This window comes from Rhinoraja longicauda, chromosome 31, assembly GCF_053455715.1.
Source record: "Rhinoraja longicauda isolate Sanriku21f chromosome 31, sRhiLon1.1, whole genome shotgun sequence".
NCBI lineage: Eukaryota > Metazoa > Chordata > Chondrichthyes > Rajiformes > Arhynchobatidae > Rhinoraja > Rhinoraja longicauda.
The window spans coordinates 18,272,218-18,293,709 of NC_135983.1; the positions used below are offsets into that span (position 1 = coordinate 18,272,218).

A 21,492-nucleotide genomic window follows, 5' to 3' on the forward strand; every position below is an offset into this window, starting at 1 on the left:
TGGAGGAACTCAATGGGTCAGGCGGCATCTGTGGAGGGGGAAGGAGTCTGAAGAAGGGTCCCGACCCGAAACATTGCCGTCCATTTCCTCTACAGATGCTGCCTGACCTGCTGAGTTCCTCTAGCATTTTGTGTTTTGCTCCTTGGCTAAAACCTTTCTTCTGGTTTCTGATTAACTGTGCAACATTTAGTGATAAGTACAGCTTAGTCTTTAAGTTGTAAGTCTTGAAACTTGCCTGCAGAAATACCTGGCAGCTGTGCAGACACGGAAAGTTGCGGATTATGAGCAGTCCTGTTTTACTGGAAATTGCCTTACTGCTGTCCCTTAAAATCTGAGAACTTGTTTATGGTGGAGACATTTTTTCCCCTTTTGAATCTGAGCATTTTTCATTACCAGCTTTTGACATTTTCTTTCTTAAAATGTTTAGATAGAATATGCCTCTCTCTCCAGAAGCCTGTTTTCAAATGTTGGTTCCCATTTTTCAGCTCAGCCCCGTCATCCTATTCCCACCATCCTAACTTCAGATGTGGCATGATAGTGATCTTGTTCCTACTCATTTTTCATTTACTGCCATCGGAGCAGATTGCATGATATAAATGCGTAGGAATCTTGGCATCAACCTGTTAGTTCAGATCTTTGCAGTTGATTTATAGAGAACAATGGGGGGGGGGGGGGGGACCTTTGGTTTTGCACAATTAATTTATTTAGATCTTAACTGTTAACTTTTGGTCAGGAGCTGTCCATAATTATAAAACATGTGTGTGCAATAATTATCTTGTTAAACAAATTTTTTAAAGATATAGAAACAAGAACTGCACATGTTCATTTACAAAAAAAAGAAGAGACAAAGTGCTGGAGTAATTCAGTGGGTCAGCCAGCATCCCCAGAGAATATGGATTGGTGATGTTTTGGGTCGAAACCTTTCTTCAGACTCCTTAAAGAAGATATGCTACGTTAAGTATTAGTGAGTAGAGATAATAGCTATCGGGAAAGATGGCATAATCTTGAATTTACCCAGAGAGGTGTCAACGTTATGAAAGGATGTGGTAGCATAGTAGTTGTGAACCTTATGATGATTACCAATAAATCCATTGAAATTGGGTTCTTTAGCTTTAGAGTGGTAAGAATATGAAACTCACTATGAAGAATAGTTGAGGTGAATAATAGATAAGCCATAATGCTCTTCAAGAGTCTCAATATCACTTCCTTCTTGATCACAAACTGCCTGAACATATTAGTATTCTCACTGTCTTCCATGTCTTTTTACTTGGTGAATGCACATGCAAAATATTTGTTTAGCACCTCACCTACATCCTCTGCCTCAAAGCATATTTTTTCTATTTATCCTTGAGTGATCCTACCTTCTTGGTTACCCTCTCGTTTTTTAACATGCTTATAAAATCCCTTGTGATTTTCTATGGCCCCTTTTGGCACTTCTAATTGCCTGTTTTAATTCTTTCCAGCTTGCGCTATATTTCTCAAAGGCACCATCTGATTTCATATTTCTAATCCTTGTCTACGCTCCTTTTTCCTTTTGACCAAATTTACATCCTCTGATCATCCCTGGTTCCCTTACCTTGCCGTCCTTAACCTTCCTAATTAATGGAACTTGCCAGTCCTGAACTCTGATCAATTCATTCACAAAATGCTGGAGTAACTCAGCAGGTCAGGCAGCATCTCGGGAGAGAAGGAATGGGTGACGTTTCGGGTCGAGACCCTTCTTCAGACTGATGTCGGGGGTGGGACAAAGGAAGGATATAGGTGGAGACAGGAAGATAGAGGGAGATCTGGGAAGGAGGAGGGGAAGGGAGGGACAGAGGAGCTATCTGAAGTTGGAGAAGTCAACGTTCATACCACCGGGCCGCAAACTGCCCAGGCGAAATATGAGGTGCTGCTCCTCCAATTTCCGGCGGGCCTCACTATGGCACTGGAGGAGGCCCATGACAGAGAGGTCAGACTGGGAATGGGAGGGGGAGTTGAACTCTGATCAACTGGCCTTTAAACAACTCCCACATGTCAGATGCAGACTCCTCCCATTTTACTCTTCCTTGCTCCTGCCAAAGAATGCTGTAATCTGCCTTAGCCCAATACAATACTTTTCCACAAGTCCCAGACTTGTCTTTATTTACAACTTTCTTTAAAGTTATGAACATGTGTTTGCATGCAAGCACAGACAAGATGCCAATTTAATGTCATGTGCCTGAGAAGGTAGCTCCAGCACTGCAGCAATCCATCAATATACTACCAGAGTACCAGTTGTTTAGAGGGGTTTGAACTGTCAGAGAGGTGAGCCATGGCTAGCTGAAAGGGTTAAATAGTTTCCAACATCTGAAATCCAAGGCAGCCAGTAATGTGCATGTGGGCTTTTACATTTCTTTTCAACCTTCCCTCCCTCCCTTTCTCCTCTCCTTTTCCTTTCCCTCCCATCCTTCTCTTCCCCTGTACTCGCCTCCCACTCCCTGTCATCACTTGTCTCTTATTCTTTATTGCACTTTATAGAAATCAATGTATTTCAAACTGCAGGAATCTTCCCGTGGGAGTTGCAATTGCTTACATTCGATAACTAGTCATTAGTAAGCCAAGCTTGCTGATTTTGCATGCTTGCTGGATTTTAATATTCTGCAATGTAGTAAAAGAATGTATGTACTTGTAAAACACTTTCATTTGCTCTTGCAAAAGCCTGCTCCAAAGCACTGCACAACCATAGAGAACAATTTTTATTGTGCTGGAGGAAGCTCATCAGCTGGTTTACTGCACCAAGTTCCAACAAACAAGTAATCTGCCTTTGGACGTATTGACAGAGCACATGGCATGGAATCCTTTCTAACTTTGGAAAGTGGATTGGTAATTTTATTGCTTCTCCATAAAGGCTAATAAAGTAACAACTGGAGTGTTGTAAATTTTTTGTGACGGTGTTAGGATATCCAAATTGACTAAATTACTTTGTGATACTGCATTTCCTTTTTAGGAATCAGTTTGATTAACTTTGTCAATGGACTTTTTGCTTTAATTTCCACAGAAAAACTCTTCATATGTCAAGGCAGCTGAAGGACCAGGCAGTTGAAGCTCAAGCTTGTTATAGCCTGGGCAACACATATACTCTGCTGGAGGATTATGAGAAAGCTATCGACTACCATCTCAAACATCTTTCCATTGCTCAGGAACTGAATGATAGGTAGAAGTTTGATTACATTGATTATTAAAAAAATGTCATATATGTTAATTGGTGTTGGCATTTGTTTCATTTTCCTCGTGCGGTGTTACTGATACCAGCTTTTACTTTTTGCCTTCCTTTTTTTGTTAGAAATAATATCTCATTGAACATGTGGTCATTGTGTGGATCAGCTTCCTGAGGAGGATGATAGAAACAATTAGCATTGATTCATTCAATTGGTGTGGGTTACAGTATATTAGTAATTTGGAACATGGCATGCACTAATGTAGTCTGCTTTGAGGGATTGGGTGACTTTGACCTACAATTCCTAAAGGCCTCCATACAGGCTTTTCCTTGCTTCATGCCGAAAGCTACTGTCTCCTAATTAATAGAAATGAATTGCAATGGTTTATAAACAACAAGGGTAAAATACCAAGAAAGTAAATATATGGTCTTTATCAACCTATGTTTTCACTCTTGTAGTAACAATGGTGAGTGGGCTTTTAACTCTTCAGGGAATCATTATTTATATCTTGGCTTTGAAAGTAACAAATTAAATTTATCATATTTCAGTTGTGTGTTGAATTTTAAGCTCGGCATAGAAGGAGCAATTAAATTTCATTTTACCTGCAAAATAAAATCTCTATAACTTGCTCTAAAACCATTTCAGTTCAGTGAAATAAAGCATATCCCTATACATCTTTGGTTGCTTTGGTGACTAAATACTCATTTAGAGTGGTATACAGCAGGTTGATCTTGAGTCTGTGCTTCCAGGGGGGCAGCTGGTGGAAAAAACGTACTGGTTTTACCTGACCCAGGAATGGAACAGAAGTTGTATGTGTTTTTTTTCTCATGTTTTATTAAGTTTAAAAATGGTGCTCTATAAACTAATTAAAGTGTTTGTAGTTTTGGAAGTGAAAGGAATCTTAAACTAAGGTACGACCATTTTGGAGGTAAATCTGGAAGTTTTTGTTTTATTCCAAGGGACAGTAAAAATTGGGAAGTCCCCAATAGCTGTAGATGGTAAATTAATTGAAATTTTCAAGGCATGTTATATCTTTGTTGGCAAAAAATTAAGAGGGATATGAAGCAAAGGCAATTAAAAGGAATTGATGCACACTGGCGTAGAACATAGAAGAGTACAACAGAGGAACTGGTCTTTTGGCCCACAATGTCCTTAGCAAACATGATGTCAAGTTATACCTATGTCCTCTACCTGCATGTCCATCCCTGTACCTCTACTTCCATACTCTTTCATTTCCTGCATTTCCATGTGCCTGTGTAAAAGCCTCTTAAATGCTCCTATTGTATCTGTTTCCATCACCAGACCTGGCAGTGTGTTTGAGACACCCACTACTCTCTGTGTAAACAAAAAATGTTGCCCACACATCTCCTTTACATTTTGCCCCTCTTATCCTAAAGATATGCCCTCTAGTCCTTCATGTTGAATCGGCTTGAGGAGATGAGTAATCATCTCCTTTTCCTATATTCCTAATTGATGATTTCCTGTGGATCCTTTTGGCAATTGCATATGTTTGTGTAAGGAGAATTGGGGTGCTGTCTTCTGCGATCAAGCACAATAGAATAATCCTTCAGGAACTGCAGTGCAGGGAAGATAGCCACCCGGAGGAGATGCTGAGCAGCAGATGGTCCCCATTTTATCATAAGACAGCATTTGACAGAGCCTTTATTTGAGGAATCGGGTCAGACGTTTAAACTGCAGGAATTGTGATCAGAACACTTATACTTTTGATTTATTGATCAAAAAAGTTAAATTAGAAAATATGGACATCTTTAATGTGTTTTTGCCTCGGATTTCCTTTCTTTCTGGATTGTAGTTATGTTGTTACGAAACTATATTGCATGATTTACAAATAATGTTTAAGGACGCAAGCACTGATAGCTACTGAATTGAATGTTAATAGTGTATTCAAAAGCTTCATTTTGTTCTCTTTTTGTGGCAGTAAATTTTTTTGGACAGCTTAAATACTACATTTTATCCCTGCCTGTGAACAATATGAATTGACCACTGTTGTATCACAGCAGTACAGTGCAAGTCCCTGGAAAACATGTTGATATGGAATTTACGCATGGGTCATTCAATTTATTCTGTCACAGCCAATCAAGTTCATGCTACCAAATCAAACCCCTTTATTCCACTGGAGTGGGATAGATCTTTATGGCAAGGTACAGGGATTTTATTTTGTAGGGAAAATTAAATTTCATTGCTCAGAGCTTAAAATTCATAATACCATTAAAATATCATACGTTTTATCTTATTTAAAACATCAAAACAACCCCTTATTCCATGAAGAATTAATAGCCACTTTACCATCTTTACTACTTGTTATGCAGTGTAGAGGGCTCTTATGCTTGGTTTGTTTAAATAAACATACAAGGTTAAATTCTACCAAATGAATTGGCTGGCAAGTGGAATAAAGATTTGAAAAGTTGCATATCTTGTCCATTCCCTTGGCTTTAAGTAAGAGCAGATTTGGCTGTCAGTAGGAAGAACGAATCATCCTCTTAAGGATGAGTATAAATGGACAGCATCTGCACTCAGTTTGTCTCTTTTATATCAGAATGTCTTTGGACCTTTCTGCAGCGTTTAAGAAATTTGACCTCTCAGAACAAATGCAATCCTGTATTGTTCTTCATCCCTGCAACTTGCCCAGCTGATGTTCTGGGTTGAAATTTGCTTGGCTACAGTGTGTTGCCAACTTTTCCAATGAACCTTCATCCCTTTCATGAATATTTTTCCATTTTCGGTCAGTCTGGCCTTGTTACCGTTACATATGTGAGAAGATCTGTAATGAGAACCCAATAAATTGTGGTGCAGATGACACTCTGACCATGTGAACAAAAAACAAATGAGAATTTACATAGTTTCACACTCTTCACGTTATAGCTAGTAGTATGGTCTCCAATGTCTCCAAATTCATGAATTTGATTTTGCAGTACAGGATGGGCACCAGTCATTATTCTAAATTGAAAAGATTTGCAATGGCATGTTTTGGAGAAAAGAGCTCTAAAACCAAGTTTTTCATACTTTATAGTAAAGAGATAACAGAAATATGTTTGATTGGCATTGACAACCGATGAAAGAAAAATATTCTAATCTCATTTTGAGTTGTACGATAGCAGGACCCAAGAAACTGAACTATCAGGTGTGCTTTTTGGTTTTTGGACAGAGTTGGCGAAGGAAGAGCATGTTGGAGTCTGGGAAATGCCTACGTATCACTTGGAAGCCATGAGCAAGGGCTACATTTTGCATCAAGACACCTAGAAATCTCCAGAAAGGTAAGAAAACTTCACACCCACATCATAGAATTTTGCAGCATTGGAGGCTGCCATTTTGCCTAATGTACTTCTGCTGATTGTTTGAAAGGTCTGTCTGATTTTGTGATACCCGTACATCTATTTCCCCTAGTCCGTTTATGTTCCTCGTAACCAGTGGTCTTTTGAAATTTACTTTCTGAATCTGCGTTCAACATCCCTTCAGCAGCGTAGTCCAGATTTGAAATAACTTAATATTTTTCAGCAAAGTTCTGATCATCTCAACTTTATTCCATGTCGGTCACCTGACATATATCGCCTTTCCCCCAGTGGATGCAATTTCTCATTATTTAATCTTTTCTATTTTCTCTGTTCTAACGAGCACCGTCTTGGTTCAAGGCAGAGAGAATCATGAAATATCCACTCCACACAAGGGTGGAGTGGTGGAATAACCCAATAATTTCCAAGACTGACAGAGAAAAGTGATTGAACATGAAATTAAATGAGCCTCATAAATAATCTTAGCATGATATAATCTGTTCAAAATATTCTGAACAGTTTGCTGTAATTGTCTTTATCTCAATGTACTTAGTTAAGGAGATTAATTGTTGATGAGGTAAATAATTTCACTGGTTAAAACGTGCAGCATGTGACTATGCCTCGAGATTCTCATGTCCCCAGTAAAAATTTTGAGGAATATAAAAATAAACTCAAAACAGTGAATTTTATTTTGGAGTTATTCAAAATGAAAATAATTTTTAGTTAATTTATGTTAATAAATAAGAGCGGTGTGGTTATAAGCTGAGAAGCGGCAACATCCTTTGAAGTTTTAGCACTTCATATGATAGTAAGTACAGTCATTCATTTGATGTATTTTTCTGTTTTACATAAATGCTGATTAGCCTTAAAATAGAGAGACATGCAACATGGTACTTTAAAAGAGCAAGAAGATGATCTAATAGTTTGACAATTAATTAGAAGATTTAGGCATAGCACACTAGTGCGTGATGTGCAGTAATGTTAATTTTAGGACATTTTTATAACCTGCCTATTAATGCAACTGGCCTCTTCATGCTCCTTGGACCCAGATGGATGAGATATGTTAATTGGAAGCACCAAGGAAAATCTTGAGCAAGGAAAGAACTTTCATTGTTGACAATATTGACACCTGATTTACGCAAAGTAGGGCCTCATTAATGATAAGGAAAATGATCGAAACGTGTATTTTTGGCCCTAGATGGAGGATTAATGTTGGCCAGGGTGATTACCCTGTTCCACTCCAAATTGTTTCCATACTATCTTTTATATCCACCAGAATAAGCAGATGGCTTAGTTTTTTTTTTTAGATTTAGAGATACAGCGCGGAAACAGGCCCTTCGGCCCACCGAGTCCGCGCCGCCCAGCGATCCCAGCACATTAACACTATCCTACACACACTAGGGACAATTTTTACATATTACCCAGTCAATTAACCTACATACCTGTACGTCTTTGGAGTATGGGAGGAAACCGAAGATCTCGGAGAAAACCCACGCAGGTCATGGGGAGAACTTTCAAACTCCGTACAGACGGCGCCCGTAGTCAGGATTGAACCTGAGTCTCCGGTGCTGCATTCGCTGTAAGGCAGCAACTCTACCGCTGCGCCACCGTGCCGCCCTACAACAGATGACATATTTTGTTAATACTGCTTTCTCTAATTATTATACTGCACTGACACAAGATTATATGGTCAGGTCCTGATTGGAGCTTGAGCCCACATTGTCAGATATTGAAATACTGAAGTGTAGCACACAAGCCAAGATTTTCCTATTGTGATGAAAAGAGTTTGAGCAGATAAACACTGAAGATTTAGGTCATTACAATGTGTAAATGCATCCCATTTTATTGCATTGTACCAATCAAATCGGCTACATGCTAAGCAATAAGGAAATGGAATAAAATCATTGGTTTTAGGCAAAGGAAAGTGGTGGATAAATTTCAAATTCTGAATTTTGTGTGTGAGAAACAAAACTGAATGATTAAAAAAGGCCTTATATAATTTAGTAAACAGATTGAATATGGATTTGATCATTGAAAGTGTCCTTAAATAACCTTGGGGCCGCTTGCATGTTGTCATGAATCTCAGACTGGAGATATCAAGGCCATATCATTGCCACCACAATTTTTCAGTCCTTTACACATGCAACAAGCTTCCAGCTGGAGTGCAATTAACCTGCAGGGCAAATGGGAAACTATTCAAGCTATGCTACTTCCACTCAAAACCATGGTTACCTCACTTTTAGTAGTCAAGCTGCATTAAGACCTGGCTCACTCACCAAAGTGTATGAAAGGAGGGGCCTGACACACAACATCAGCAAAACAAATATCTTGTATCAACTTGCCCCCACTGTAAACATAGCCTTCTGACAGTGAAAGTCCATGATGATGCACTGGAAAATACTGACCGCCTCCCATAACGCGAGAGCGTTAATGAAGTTCATCATCAATGTACCAGGACAGATTTTTGGTCATGATAGGGAAGAGTATGTTTGAAAGGCCGAGACTTCAAACCCAACTCAGTGGTTTACCAAACAGCACCTCCGTACCATTCTGAGTTATGAACTATCAACAGTAGACATCTCAGCACTGGAAAGAGACCACCACTGCACAGCGTCCTCTGAATCTACTGGTGTAACAAGTGAACCCCTGCTGGATGGGCCATGTCATTCCAACATTCAATCACAGATTGCTGAATGAAACACTCAGTCCAAGCTCTTTTGTGGTAAGAGATTACATGGTGGATGAAGGAAAAGAATGAAAGATGTTCAAAGAGTCTCCCTCAAAAATAGCAACATCATTGATGCCTGGTTCCTGATTCTTCAAAGTAGTGAAGGAGCATTCAGGTTGGCACTGAGAGTGATAAAACCTCTTTTTGAGGGTTAGGAATAACCCTGTGTAAACAGTGGAAGGGTAGAGCATTGAACAATATGGCTCAGGAACAGGCCCTTCAGCCCACAATCTCCATGCTGAACATGACCCTAGACTAAACTAATCTTCTCTGCCTGCACGTGATCCATATTTCTCAATTCCCTGCACCTCCATCTCCCTGTCTAAAATATTGCAGGCACTATGCCATAGGATTGTGCCATGGGCACAATGAAAAATGCAAGCATTGGGGCTAATGAAACACACTTGTTCTCCCAGTGATCAGTTTTTCATATGTTTAAATTAGTGACTCAAAATTCGAATCTTGTGGGTCATATAATTGTTCTGCTATTAGAGGTAAGATGTTAATTAGTTATGGTAATTACATCTAAATTATATATACAGAATTGGGTTAATTAGAAACGGACTCATTTGCTGAAAAGCCAAGTCATTCCATGTAATGCTGACGCCCTATTTGGTGTAAGCATCTGTATGTGGAGCTCATTTTAGCACTGTGCTACAGGTTAATTGCATTGTGATTTTTACCTGTCAAAACAAGACATTCTCCTTTGAAATGTTAGTTTGGATCATAATCCTGGTTGAAAAGATGAGGAGAAGTTTTAGTTGCAAGCAACGGGACTCACTTGATCACAAATTGGGCAATGTGTATTCTGCTGACATTTAAATTCTTCACCAGGCTTACATTCTGATTTGAGCCCAGTAATGAACAATTGTGAAATGTGCCTCCTCCTGGAGTTCGTTATAGAGAGCACGATAACTTAATTGTGCGGACCACAAAACAAGCCTTACTCGTATCAATTATAAATTGACTTGTACCGTCCTTGAGTGACTTTTAATATCTTTAAACCCTCCAAAACACTTAAAAATCATGCTGCATTTGATTTCATTAAAGGCATTTGTCACAGTTAAATCCTTCTGATGTATTTGTTTCTAAATCCAATTAAGATTGTTTGTGTTAATTACAAACTAAAATGGTATATCATGAAATCTTTCTTAAGTGCGATAACTTAAGAACAGTTTCCACAGGTTGTGCTTGGCCAAAAATGTTGCTCGTTCCCAGGGAGAATGATACAGCTTGGTTGTTTAAGCCAATATTATTTGAACAGCGATTGCTGCAATAAACATGAATCATACTCGTTAAAAGTGAAGTATGGGTTGTTCAGGCATCTGTGTATCTCTGCTGCATCCAATAGCAGAAGATCATTGCACGTAATTGTCCAGATCATCTGATGGCAAGAGGAAATCAGGTTCATTTGTGGTATTAATTTTAAACCAAATTCATATCATTTTTGTAGCATCTGCTGTATGTCAAATAAAACCTTCCCAAGTACGTAGATGTTTGATAACGTGGTCATTAGATCTGGGGAATTAGAAAATCTGGATAAATGTTGAATCCTTTGAGGGTTAAAACATCATTGCAGTACCAAGCACTGCTGTCATTCATACATTCATGCACGTGCATAAAGAAAATCCTGTGGTACTGTCTGAAGATCAGGGGACACATCTTTCTCGCACTCTTGCTCTCCTGAATTTGTAAATGTATTTTTTTTCTGAGAATGCTTTGAAATATTTGAGTAGTTTGATGCAAATTTATTTAAATTCAAGTACATTCAGTCTAGTTTAAATCCAGGTTCTTTTAACAGATGTAAGAATTAATGGGCATTAGGCTTGAAGAGTTAAAGCAACCAAGCATCTCTTGCAAAACCATCTAAATTATGTCTAAAAGTGAATGCATGAAAGAGATTTATGACGTAATTCAACTGAATTACTCTGAAAGTGCTGTAAATTTTGAGGAAAGTTAGATTAGAAAGTTAGGCCACTTGAAATCCAAGATGGCTTGGTAAATTGGATCTAAAGTTGGTTTGGTGATATGAGGCAGGTAGAGGGTTGTTTTTCTGACTAGAATTCTGTGACCTGTGGTGTACTGCACTAATTGGTAGTGGGATCTTTGCTGTTTGTCTTGTATATAAATTGGACGAATGTCTGTGGTTTGGTGAGTGATTTTGCTGATGACGCAAAGATTTGTGAAGTTGTGGACAGTGAGGATAGTGTGCTTATGTACACGGGGATAGAATGCTGACAAATTGGGCAGAGTGGAGCAAATGGCTTAATCCACAAATTTTGAGTTGCCTAACCCTGGCCAGGTATTCCAGCTCCAGTTGCAGGGGAAAGTACCTGGGGACGAGGTGGTTTGGGTGGGAAGGGATGAGTGAGCCAAGGAGTTACGGAGGGAGCAGTATCTGCGGAAGGCAGAAAGGAGTGGAGATGGGAAGTTGTGACTGGTGGTAGAATCGCAATGGAGGTGACAGAAACGTTGGAGGATGATGTGTTGGATGCAGAGGCTGGTGGGATGAAAAGTGAGGACCAGGGGAACTCTATTCTTGTTCTGTGGGGAAGGGGGAACAAGAGCAGACTACGGCTCACAGGAGATGCCAGTGAGGGATCCATCTTTCACAGAAGGGGAAAATCATGTTTACTGAAGGAAGAGAACACCTTGGATGGCCTAGTATGGAAAGTGTCATCTTGGTGGCAGACGTGGAGACGGAGGAATTGAGAGTAGGGAATAGCGTCTTTGCAAGAGGCAGGGTAGGAGGAAATGTAGTTCAGATAACTGTGGGAGTCAGCTTATCCAAAGGCACTACCATATCTGGCTCAGCAACCACCCCTCACAGCCCCATCCAGGCACTCACCACAATCTCAGTTGTGCGTCTCTCTCCCACACATCTCCTTTAAACTTTGCCCCTCTCGCCTTAAAGCTGTGCCTTCTCGTATTTGATTTTTCCATCCTGGGAGAAAGGTTCTGACTGTCTACCCAATCTATGCCTCTCATTATTTTATATACTTCCATGAGGTCTCCCTGCAACCTCCGGTGTTCCGGAGAAAACAATCCAGGTCTGTCCAACCTCTCCCTGTAGCTAATCCTTCCGAATCCAGGCAGCATTCTAATAGACCTCCTCCAAACCTTTTCCAAAGATTCCACATCCTTCCGGTAATAAAAGGAATTATTCTTTAACATCAGGTGGATTCGTAATGCTCAGCAAGTGAGATGACATCTGAAGAACACATAACAGGATTAAAAACACCTTAAGAATGTGTGGGGGGGGAATGGGGGAATATTCCAAGTTATGTTTTATCTCAGATGGCAAGTCTGGATTTTGAATAATCACACCTCTTTGTTTTAAAATGTAATTCAATGCGTCGCTTTTGCAGTTTCTGACATGACAAGCTATTAGAATGAGATAACAACTTTATTTCTTGGAGCGCAAGAGGCTGAGTGATGATCTTATGGAGGTGTATAAAATCCTGAGGGGAAATAGATAGGATGAATGCACAAAGTCATTGTCCCTGGGTAGGGGAATCGAGAACTGGAGGGCACAGGTTTAAGGTGAAAGGGGAAAGATTTAATAAGAACCTGAGGAGCAAACCTTTCGCGCAGAAGGTGGTGGACATATGGAACGAGGTGCCAGAAGATGTAATCGAGGCAGGTACAATATTTGAAAGACATGGGCAGGTATATGAATCTGATGATTTTGGAGGGATATGAGCTAAACACGAGCAAATGGGACTAGCTTGGATGGGGTATCTTGGTCAGCATGGTGAAGTTAGGTTGAAGGGCCTGGTTCCACGCTGTATATCATTAACAAATTCACATTAACTTACTTAATTCAGCTCTGCCTTTGATGAGTAAATCTCCTGTGCTCATGGTGTTTGTCGAAGAGCTATGGAGAGGAAAGCATCATGCTGATTTAATGTCTTCCCATAAATCAATGATATGTTTATATTGCTATAATATTTTCCTCATGGAGAGGAATTATTTGTTCTGAGCATCACTGGTAAATCATCTTTATCGTCCATTCTGGATTAACAGGGAAGATGCTGAAACTGAAATAAAACATATAATTTCTTTCCTCATCATGATTTTCAGCAAGCAGAATTGCACAGTAAATTTTCAGCCTCCCATTGCCTCTGTTTTCTATCTCCTGCCCTTTTCTCACCTCCTGACATTTGCAGACTTTGTACTGATAATGAACAAAGAAACATAACAACAGAATAGTCATTAATTAATGAGATCTGGTTATTACAGTGTTACACAGCTTTAATGCAATCTCAGGAGAGCAGTGAATCGTACAAAGCATTAGCTCGGTACTTATGCTTGATGAATGGAGTTTGAAGAATTTTTATTTTGTAGCATAAAATATTTAATTTTAAGCATTTGTCGTGTTTGGAATTACTCTCTTTCCTAATTCTTGATGTGATTAAATCAATGCTTGGGTGCAATGTATTTGCCCTTTTACCATTTGGCCACCTATTTGAGTTGGATGAACAGGTTTTAGACCATTCACTCTCTGCCTCTGCGCAATTCCTGGTTACATCATATTGCAACATTGGGTCCAGGCAGAGAAATAGGCGATATAGTAAATTAGTACTTGAGTCTTCATTAAGGAAGAAACTGCTGCTGGAATCCCATTTCCCACAGGCCGAGGTGTTCCAAGCACAAGTGTTCGGTGTTGTCGAGGTAACACAGAGGACTTTGATGCCATTTAAGAGAGGATGATAATTTTATTTTTCATAGTTGATCTATTTGGAGGATGCAAATCGTGGGTGATAAATCTGGACGATGCAACTGATGGGGATGGATTTGGAGGACGACATGCAGAGTAAGAATAAATGCTGAAATGATGACTTACAGAATACCACAATGGATATGAAGGGTTTTGAAGGCAATGAACTAAATGCAGAGAAATGGGACAAGGCCAATATGCTACTGTGGTTGTAATGAACAAGGTGGGCCACATCCACTGTGGCCCAGTGTCCAATTTTATTTGGTAATGATCCTGTCCATTAGGTCCTTAGGATGTTTAAAGGCATTGTATAAACGCAAGATGCCATTGCCGAGAATCAATGATTGAAAAGAGTTGGAAGTTAAAGTAGGAAAATTAGGAATTGGTAATGTTATTTTTTTTATGTTAAAGAAGCAGGTGTTACCTTATAGTGGTAAAGAATTCCAGGGAAAGTAATGTGTTTCTGTCCAAAACAAGATTATGTACTTGGTTTAAAACTGCTTTTAAAAATGTCATGCAGAGAAAAGGAGCCACAGTAAGTGTATGCTACTCTTGTACATCCTCATCTGAGTAAAATACTGAGGTTTGTGCTTAGTGCTGTTCTTTCACCATCAGTCCTTGAATGAAGATTGTTTCAATTCAAACCTTTCCATTAATCATAGCTGTTCAGCAGAGTAAGGGTTAATATTTTAAAACAAAAACAAAATTTTGCATTCAGGTGCCCAAGTAATGTTCAAAAACAAACAACTTTCCAAAAGCAGAACTTGATGCCAATAACAGCAGCGTGTCTTTTAAACACAGTGGTTTAAAGATTTGCACAAGACTTCCAATGTTCCATTATGCATAATGTAATATCAACATTTAAATGTTCCTTCAGCATATGAATATATTTCATTAGTGATACTAATTTTTGCGTTGGTCTGGTGTAATGTGCATAAAATATGGAAGAATCATAGTCTCATCTGCTATGCAGCAATCAGGATTGGCCATTAAACAATAATAAACAGGAGGTGGTCTGGAATGTGCAATGACAACTCAATTAGACATCGACGTACAGTGCAGCTTCTGAATTTAGTCTGATGTTTTTTGCATCAATTTCATCAGACCGGGAACTAAATTTCCTGTTTTTCTTTGCATTCAACTCCTGACTCCTGCCCCACCCCACACTTGCCACCTTCGGTATATCACTCGGACAACCCACCCCCTTCCCCCGAATCCAAAAAAACTACATGGCAACATAACCTCGGGGGTAATGCCTTGTGCAGTGCAAGTTTTCAGTCTTGGGATGTCTTCTTGCAGATCGGTGATCGAAGTGGTGAACTTGCAGCCAGTTTTAATGTGACACAACTGCAGTCAGTGCTCGGCATGAGCTCAGCGCCAGAGAATAGACAGTCGACTCCTTACCACTCCGATTACGAAGCACAAGGTAGGTGGATCCTTTTTTCCCCCAAAATAACAATGTTACAGATAAACTCTTTTATTCATCAGGCATGTAATTGGACAGAAGAAGAATAGAATCATAGTGTGTGCCAATAATACCCCGTAACTTATAGCACCGTAAAAGGCATAATGATTAGTGGTGTTAAATTCTCAAAGATCTATCCCTGTTTTTAAAAAATCCTTTTGACTGTCTGAGTTATGTCTTGTTGACACAAGCTGTTGGTTTTGTGGGTGTGATTCTGGGGTTTGTATGTTCCTTTTCAATTTTTTAATCCAGTAATGTACTGTACTTGTACGAGTTTTGCAAAGTAGAGCTTAGTAAATACGTAATAAGCTAAATCCAGATTGGCCAGCTGAAGATCTTAAAGTTTGTTTGTCTTCTAATTAAATGTAAGCTATATTTGTATTCTAATTTGTTTTTTAAATGTGACTTAATTTCTTGTTCTTTTATTGCTCATACCTGTGGTGCTTGAAGACATATTTAAATAATTCCAAGTTTTTATATCATCCATATTGAAGTTATTGCAACAATGCCTGGTTTTCGATATTCATTTTTCAGTCTACAAGGGAATTGATTATCTGGCAAACATACTGAAGGTTATGTCATGCAACAAATAGTCTCAAATTTGAACTTGAAATGAAATTGAAATGTTTGCCACGTGCTGATTTTTGAATTTTGTATCACCCCTCTTTGATCTTTCCCTGGATACAAATAATATGGGTTGCTTCTCCTTGGGTGCTTTTGAGAAGAGACTAAATAGGTAATTGAGCATAGAAGGAAATGCTAAATGTAAACCAAGGAAGTGGAAAACTCACAAAATCAGGTAGCATTTGTTGAGAGGTTTAGTTATCAATGTGAAACAATATGCTTTCATCAGATGGATATAATGATACGGTGATAAGGTAAATTAATGAGATTTAAATGGAGTCTACAATGAATTAGAAACCCAAGCACAAATCACTTAGGCCAATACATCTGGATCAGTGCTAAAAAGTCAACGTAAACACTGCAGCTGAGGTCCCAGACCATGCATCAGCATTGTACCTTTCTGGAACAAGGAAGCAACCAACGTCTGTGACTCTGCACAAGTGTTTTGGTTGATATCACTGAATCCTGAAGTACTTTCAGGATAGAGGAATTGGAACAGCATGGGGACATGTATCCCATCAAGCCTGTGCCTGCTCTTTGCAGAGCAATCCATTCAATCCGAGTCTCTTGTGCTTTCCACGCAACCTTACATTGTTTTTGGTCTTCAAATATTTATTCATTTCCTTTCTGATAACTATAATTGAATCTGCATTTAACACACTCACAAGCAGAGCATTCCAGAAACAAACTGTTAGTCATTTATCCTGTGAAGGGTTTACACCCCTCAATCTTTTACAATCATTTAAAATTCGTGCCCTGTGGTCATTGACTCCTCCACCATTGGAACTATTGTTCTCTACCCAAAGTGAACCCTTCAAGGATTTTGCTCCCATATCTCCTCTCAACCTCGTTCTTCATACTGCAAACATTATAGATATTACCGAGCACACAGGTGCAAGCATTCCACCATGGTTGCTCTGCTAAAATAGTTGTGATTACATACCCAGGAACTGGAGGGAGAGGATTTTGCAGGTAATTTAGATGGAGCCCCTTTTGATAACACGGTCTTGGGAGTGGATGCAACAAGTTTGAGCAGTTCACCACCAGGTTCTCAGCAAGATACAATTTACTTTCTGAAAAAGGACACAAAGTGCTGGAATAACTCAGCGGGTCAAGCAGCATCCGTGGGGAACATGTTCTCCATAGATGTTGCCTGACCTGCTGAGTTACTCCAGTACTTTGTGTCTTTTATTTTTGTAAACATGCATCTGCAGTTCCTTGTTTCTCCAGTTTAGTTTTTGATTTGTTGCTGTGCTTTCTACTTTATATTAGTAAATGCACTAATTTGCTGAGAAGTCCTGACCTAAAATTTTGCAATACAAGTAAAATGAAATGAGAGATCAGATTGATTTACCGGATAAAGAGTGGATGGATGGGAGGGGTGGTGGTGGTGGGTGGAATTGAGACATTTGAAGATGACTGTCAAAGACATGGGCATCAGACGGGCAAGACGCACAATGAATAGAAATGGTCTATAGTCCATGTAGGATATTGAACCCTCTTTACACCCATATTAAGATACATTAGCCAGAGCTGTGACAAAACATTTGGAATTGACTGCTAAAGAAACCCATGAAGTTACCAAATGTGGCTGTGTTTCCTAGAGTATGTATGTGCTTGTGTTACGTTTGGCTGATCTTCTGATTTCTTGGCTTGTTTTTTAAATCCGTACTGCCAACGACTCTCAGAGTTGGATGCAAGCATGGAAGAATAGTTTTCTCCAAATGATGTTGTTCAATGATTGAACATGCTCTCTTGGGCACATGTTGCCAGATTGTAACTCGTTCCCCTGTTCAGTTGTTATAATGGAGACACAAGGGACTGCAGATGCTAGAATCTGCTGGAAGAGTTTAGAAAATCCAGAAGCATCCATGCAGGGGAAGGAATGGTTGACATTTCAGATTGAAACCCTGCATCAGGACTCGCGTAAGGGCCCCTGATGCAGGGTTCTGACCCGAAATCTTGACCATCTCTTTCAATCCACATATTCTGCTTGACCCACTGGGTTTCTCCAGCAAATTAGTTGAAACTTTTATATTTGCTTCAGTGTCTTCAGGTTGAATTGTTTGATCATTGTGTATCAACAAATTTTTCACAATAGGCTTTCAGAGTGAATTTGTGTGAAATTTCTTTGGTAGTATTCACATCTACTGTTTGAAAGTCATCCTGTCAATTGCATTGAGAGGGGCATGTGTCACCCGAGGACAGATGAGGGGGAAAGAGTTGTTTCCTGTAGAAACAATGAACTGCAGATGATGGTTTATACACAAAAGGACACAAAGTGCTGGGGTAACTCGAGGTGTCAGGCAGCGTCCCTGGAGAACAAGGGTAGGTGATGTTTTGGGTTGTTCCTGTTGAGTGTTGCTGTCAAAGTTCCTGTTTGACACTGTTGCTGTCAACGACAACAAAGAAGGAATATTGTTGATGGAGTTGATGCCTGAGAGTCGAGATACAGGTGGCAGAGTTTTGAATGAACTTAAATTTGTGGAGGACAAGAAAATATATGATAGTCAATTTGAGAGGCATTTAAGAAACATGAGCACAATTTAGCAAAAAACAAGCAGTCGCAATTGAAAGCAGCTAAAATGGAACTAAATCTCATTGACCGACCAAAGGAGCATGATTGAAACAGTCTGAAGCACAATGCAGTTACATTGTGAGAATCTCCAAGAATCTGCAACAGAGCACGAGTTAACCAGCCCTTCAGCAAAAGTAGATAGAGTAGTCATAGAGCTACACAGTGCAGAAATAGGCCATTTGGCCTACTATGTCCATGTAGACCAAGTTGGCATTTGGGGATAATCCAATTTGCCTACATTTAGCCGAAAACCCTCTAAACCCTTCCTATCCTCAGATCATTGTTGAAGAGGACAACGTGAGGAGGTGAATGTCGATCTATTTATTATTCTTGATGCAAAACATCTGAAATCTTAAAGGGTGAACTAATGCTTGTGGGATGTTTCTAAATCTTTTATTCAGCTTCTATTTTTCCCCATTATCCGGACAAGAGTTAATTTCAATTATTTTAGATTATGCACAGTCGGGCCTTGGAGTGATAATATTGGTCTGTTGAGAGTCCCCAGGCGCAGTAGGAATACAGTGTGAATTTTAACCTGCTAAATAGGCTAATTATTATCCCTGAGCACCCAATTTGAAAAAGTATTCTTCTGGTTCTCAAGGGGCTTAACCTATTTTAGAGGGAGTCCGATGCAGCCTCTGATGTAAAACCTGTTTTGAGGTCCAAATACCGCCAAGGAGAACAGTTTGCTGCAAATAACTCAACAATGCTTTCTTTGTGCGTTACTTAATACTTGCTTCAAGATTATGTACTTTGTCTACATTAAACCAGTATTATCCTCCAATAGACTAATCCTTAGACAAACATGGGAAATAAGGCCTGACCCAACCCTGCAAGTCTTCAGTGCTGCTTTGAAAAGTGTCAGTCGCACAAATAGAGGAAGACAAATTGGAAAACATTTGAACAGGACTAGTGAAAATATGATTATTGAATTTTGTCTAACCCAAAATTGAGCTATCCTTTTGTATATGCCTATCAATTTTGTGTTTGACTCTCCATTTAAATCCTGTTTCTACAGGACATTGATAAATTTAAGCTGGTAATAAGTTTTACAGTGTTTATGGTTAGTTAGCGCGGTAATTGATGTATCAGTGCCTTTAAAAGCGGCTGCTTTTTACCAGAGGACTCAAATCTACTTGTTCACTTGGATATTGAGGTTGAAGATAATTTGCAAGGACAATACCGTGCAACAGGTTTGTAGATTAACTGGCGTCATTAAAATTGTCCCAAGTGTGTAGGATGGTGTTAGTGTACGGGGTGACCGCTGGTTGTCGCAGACTTGGTGGGCTGAAGGGCTTGTTTCCATGCTGTACCTCTAAAGTAAAGTAAACTAAAATATGTGTGTTTTCTCCATTGGTAGAAACGTCTACAGGTAAATTTGCTGCTAGCAGGAGACCTGGCAAAAACTTTTCAATCTGCGCTTTACACCCAAGGCTGCAGTCCTCCAAGGACAATAGGGAATGTTGTAGGGATGTCTTAGGTTAGGCAGATGGGATTAGTTTGGATTGACATAATGTGCTGGGCTGAAGGGTTTGTTCCTGTACTGTTCTATGCCTCATTGGGCTGCTGCATTGTAAACTTCAAGTTGTATTTTATTGCGCAATCAGCACACACTATTGAATTACTTTCATGCATTCTGATGCCGAAAGGTCCACGCTGATGTTAAATATGATGCTGCCTTGCTTATGTTGTTCACTCTTTGGACAACATAATGCGTGGGTCGCACCTGTGCTTCATTGCTCGACTCACTCCATGGTTTTTATGGGTCATAAAATCTTTGTATGAGGCACAAGCAATCAATTTAATCCCAGCTGTTTCTTGAACCGGATACAAACAGCTGAATTTTTTTTGAAAGGTGCAGCAAGTTGAGGGAAGGGAAAGGCGTATGAATTACACGGTAGGTTTCCTTGCATTCTGTTTTCTTAACATTTTTAGTTAAACATCGTTTCAGCGAGTTTTTCCTGCTGTACTCATGCTAAAATGAGAGTTTGTTTCAGGTTACTGTTGTTAGTTAAAATATTAAATGGAATGAATGCATTATTAACACATTTATTGCACAAAATAAACTGATTGTTCAAGGCTATTTTAGATTCTGCATTATAATTGTTAAAGCTTATTGGCACGCAGCAATTTTTTTCTGTATTTGACCATTTAATTTGTACCACACACCATAATTTCATCAAAAGATGTGTACCTTCCACAACCGCACGATGTTTCATAGTGTGGAAAACTGAAATCAAAAAGATGTTGAGGATGAGGTTGCTTTTTAAGATTTCACCGTTGTAATGAAAAAATATTCAGCTTGAAACAAAATTGATTTTTAAATTAAAATCCAGACATTCAACAATAATTATATCACTGTATAAGATATGCCTATTTCTGAGAAATCAATAATTTGACCTGACATGTCCTGGTTTAGTAACATTTATTGTTTTAAACTTGACTTTTACAACTTTGAGTTGCTTAACTCGTACTATGGGACATCAGAGTTATGTGGACCCTCTCAATCACGAATAGAAACTCTGCAGTATGGAGTCTATATCAAATTAAATAAGCCTCTTAGTCACTTGGTGACAGTAGTTTTCATAGTTCTCTGTTTCGTGCTTTTCTTTTTGTGCTTTATGCTCTCTATTCTTATGAGTTTGCAAATTCACAGAATTGCTTCAATGTTTTACCTTGGTAAACTTAAATATGTGGAAACTGGCATGAGCTTCACGAGACTGCAGATGCCGGAATGTGGAACAACAGGCAATCTACTGGAGGAACTCGGCGGTCAGGTGGCATCTGTGGAGGGAAATGCGACAATGGACATTTCCAAGTGGAGATTCACTAGCACCTTCTCAAACAGTCTATTGCATTTGTTCTTTTCAATGTGGTCTCTACATGGGTGAGGCCGAACACAGACTAG

At 39.3% G+C, this 21,492-nt stretch overlaps 1 protein-coding gene across 12 annotated transcripts in view; it reads left to right on the forward strand.

Moving 5' to 3' along the window:
• gpsm1b (G protein signaling modulator 1b) overlaps nt 1-21,492 on the forward strand; it is a 149,316-nt gene that overhangs the window by 71,898 nt on the left and 55,926 nt on the right. For all 12 annotated transcript variants that reach the window (XM_078426475.1, XM_078426477.1, XM_078426487.1 and 9 more), the window contains 3 exons: nt 3,020-3,175; nt 6,346-6,454; nt 15,217-15,343. In XM_078426475.1, coding sequence (XP_078282601.1) covers nt 3,020-3,175; nt 6,346-6,454; nt 15,217-15,343 — 392 coding nt within the window. The remainder of the gene's footprint in view (nt 1-3,019; nt 3,176-6,345; nt 6,455-15,216; nt 15,344-21,492) is intronic.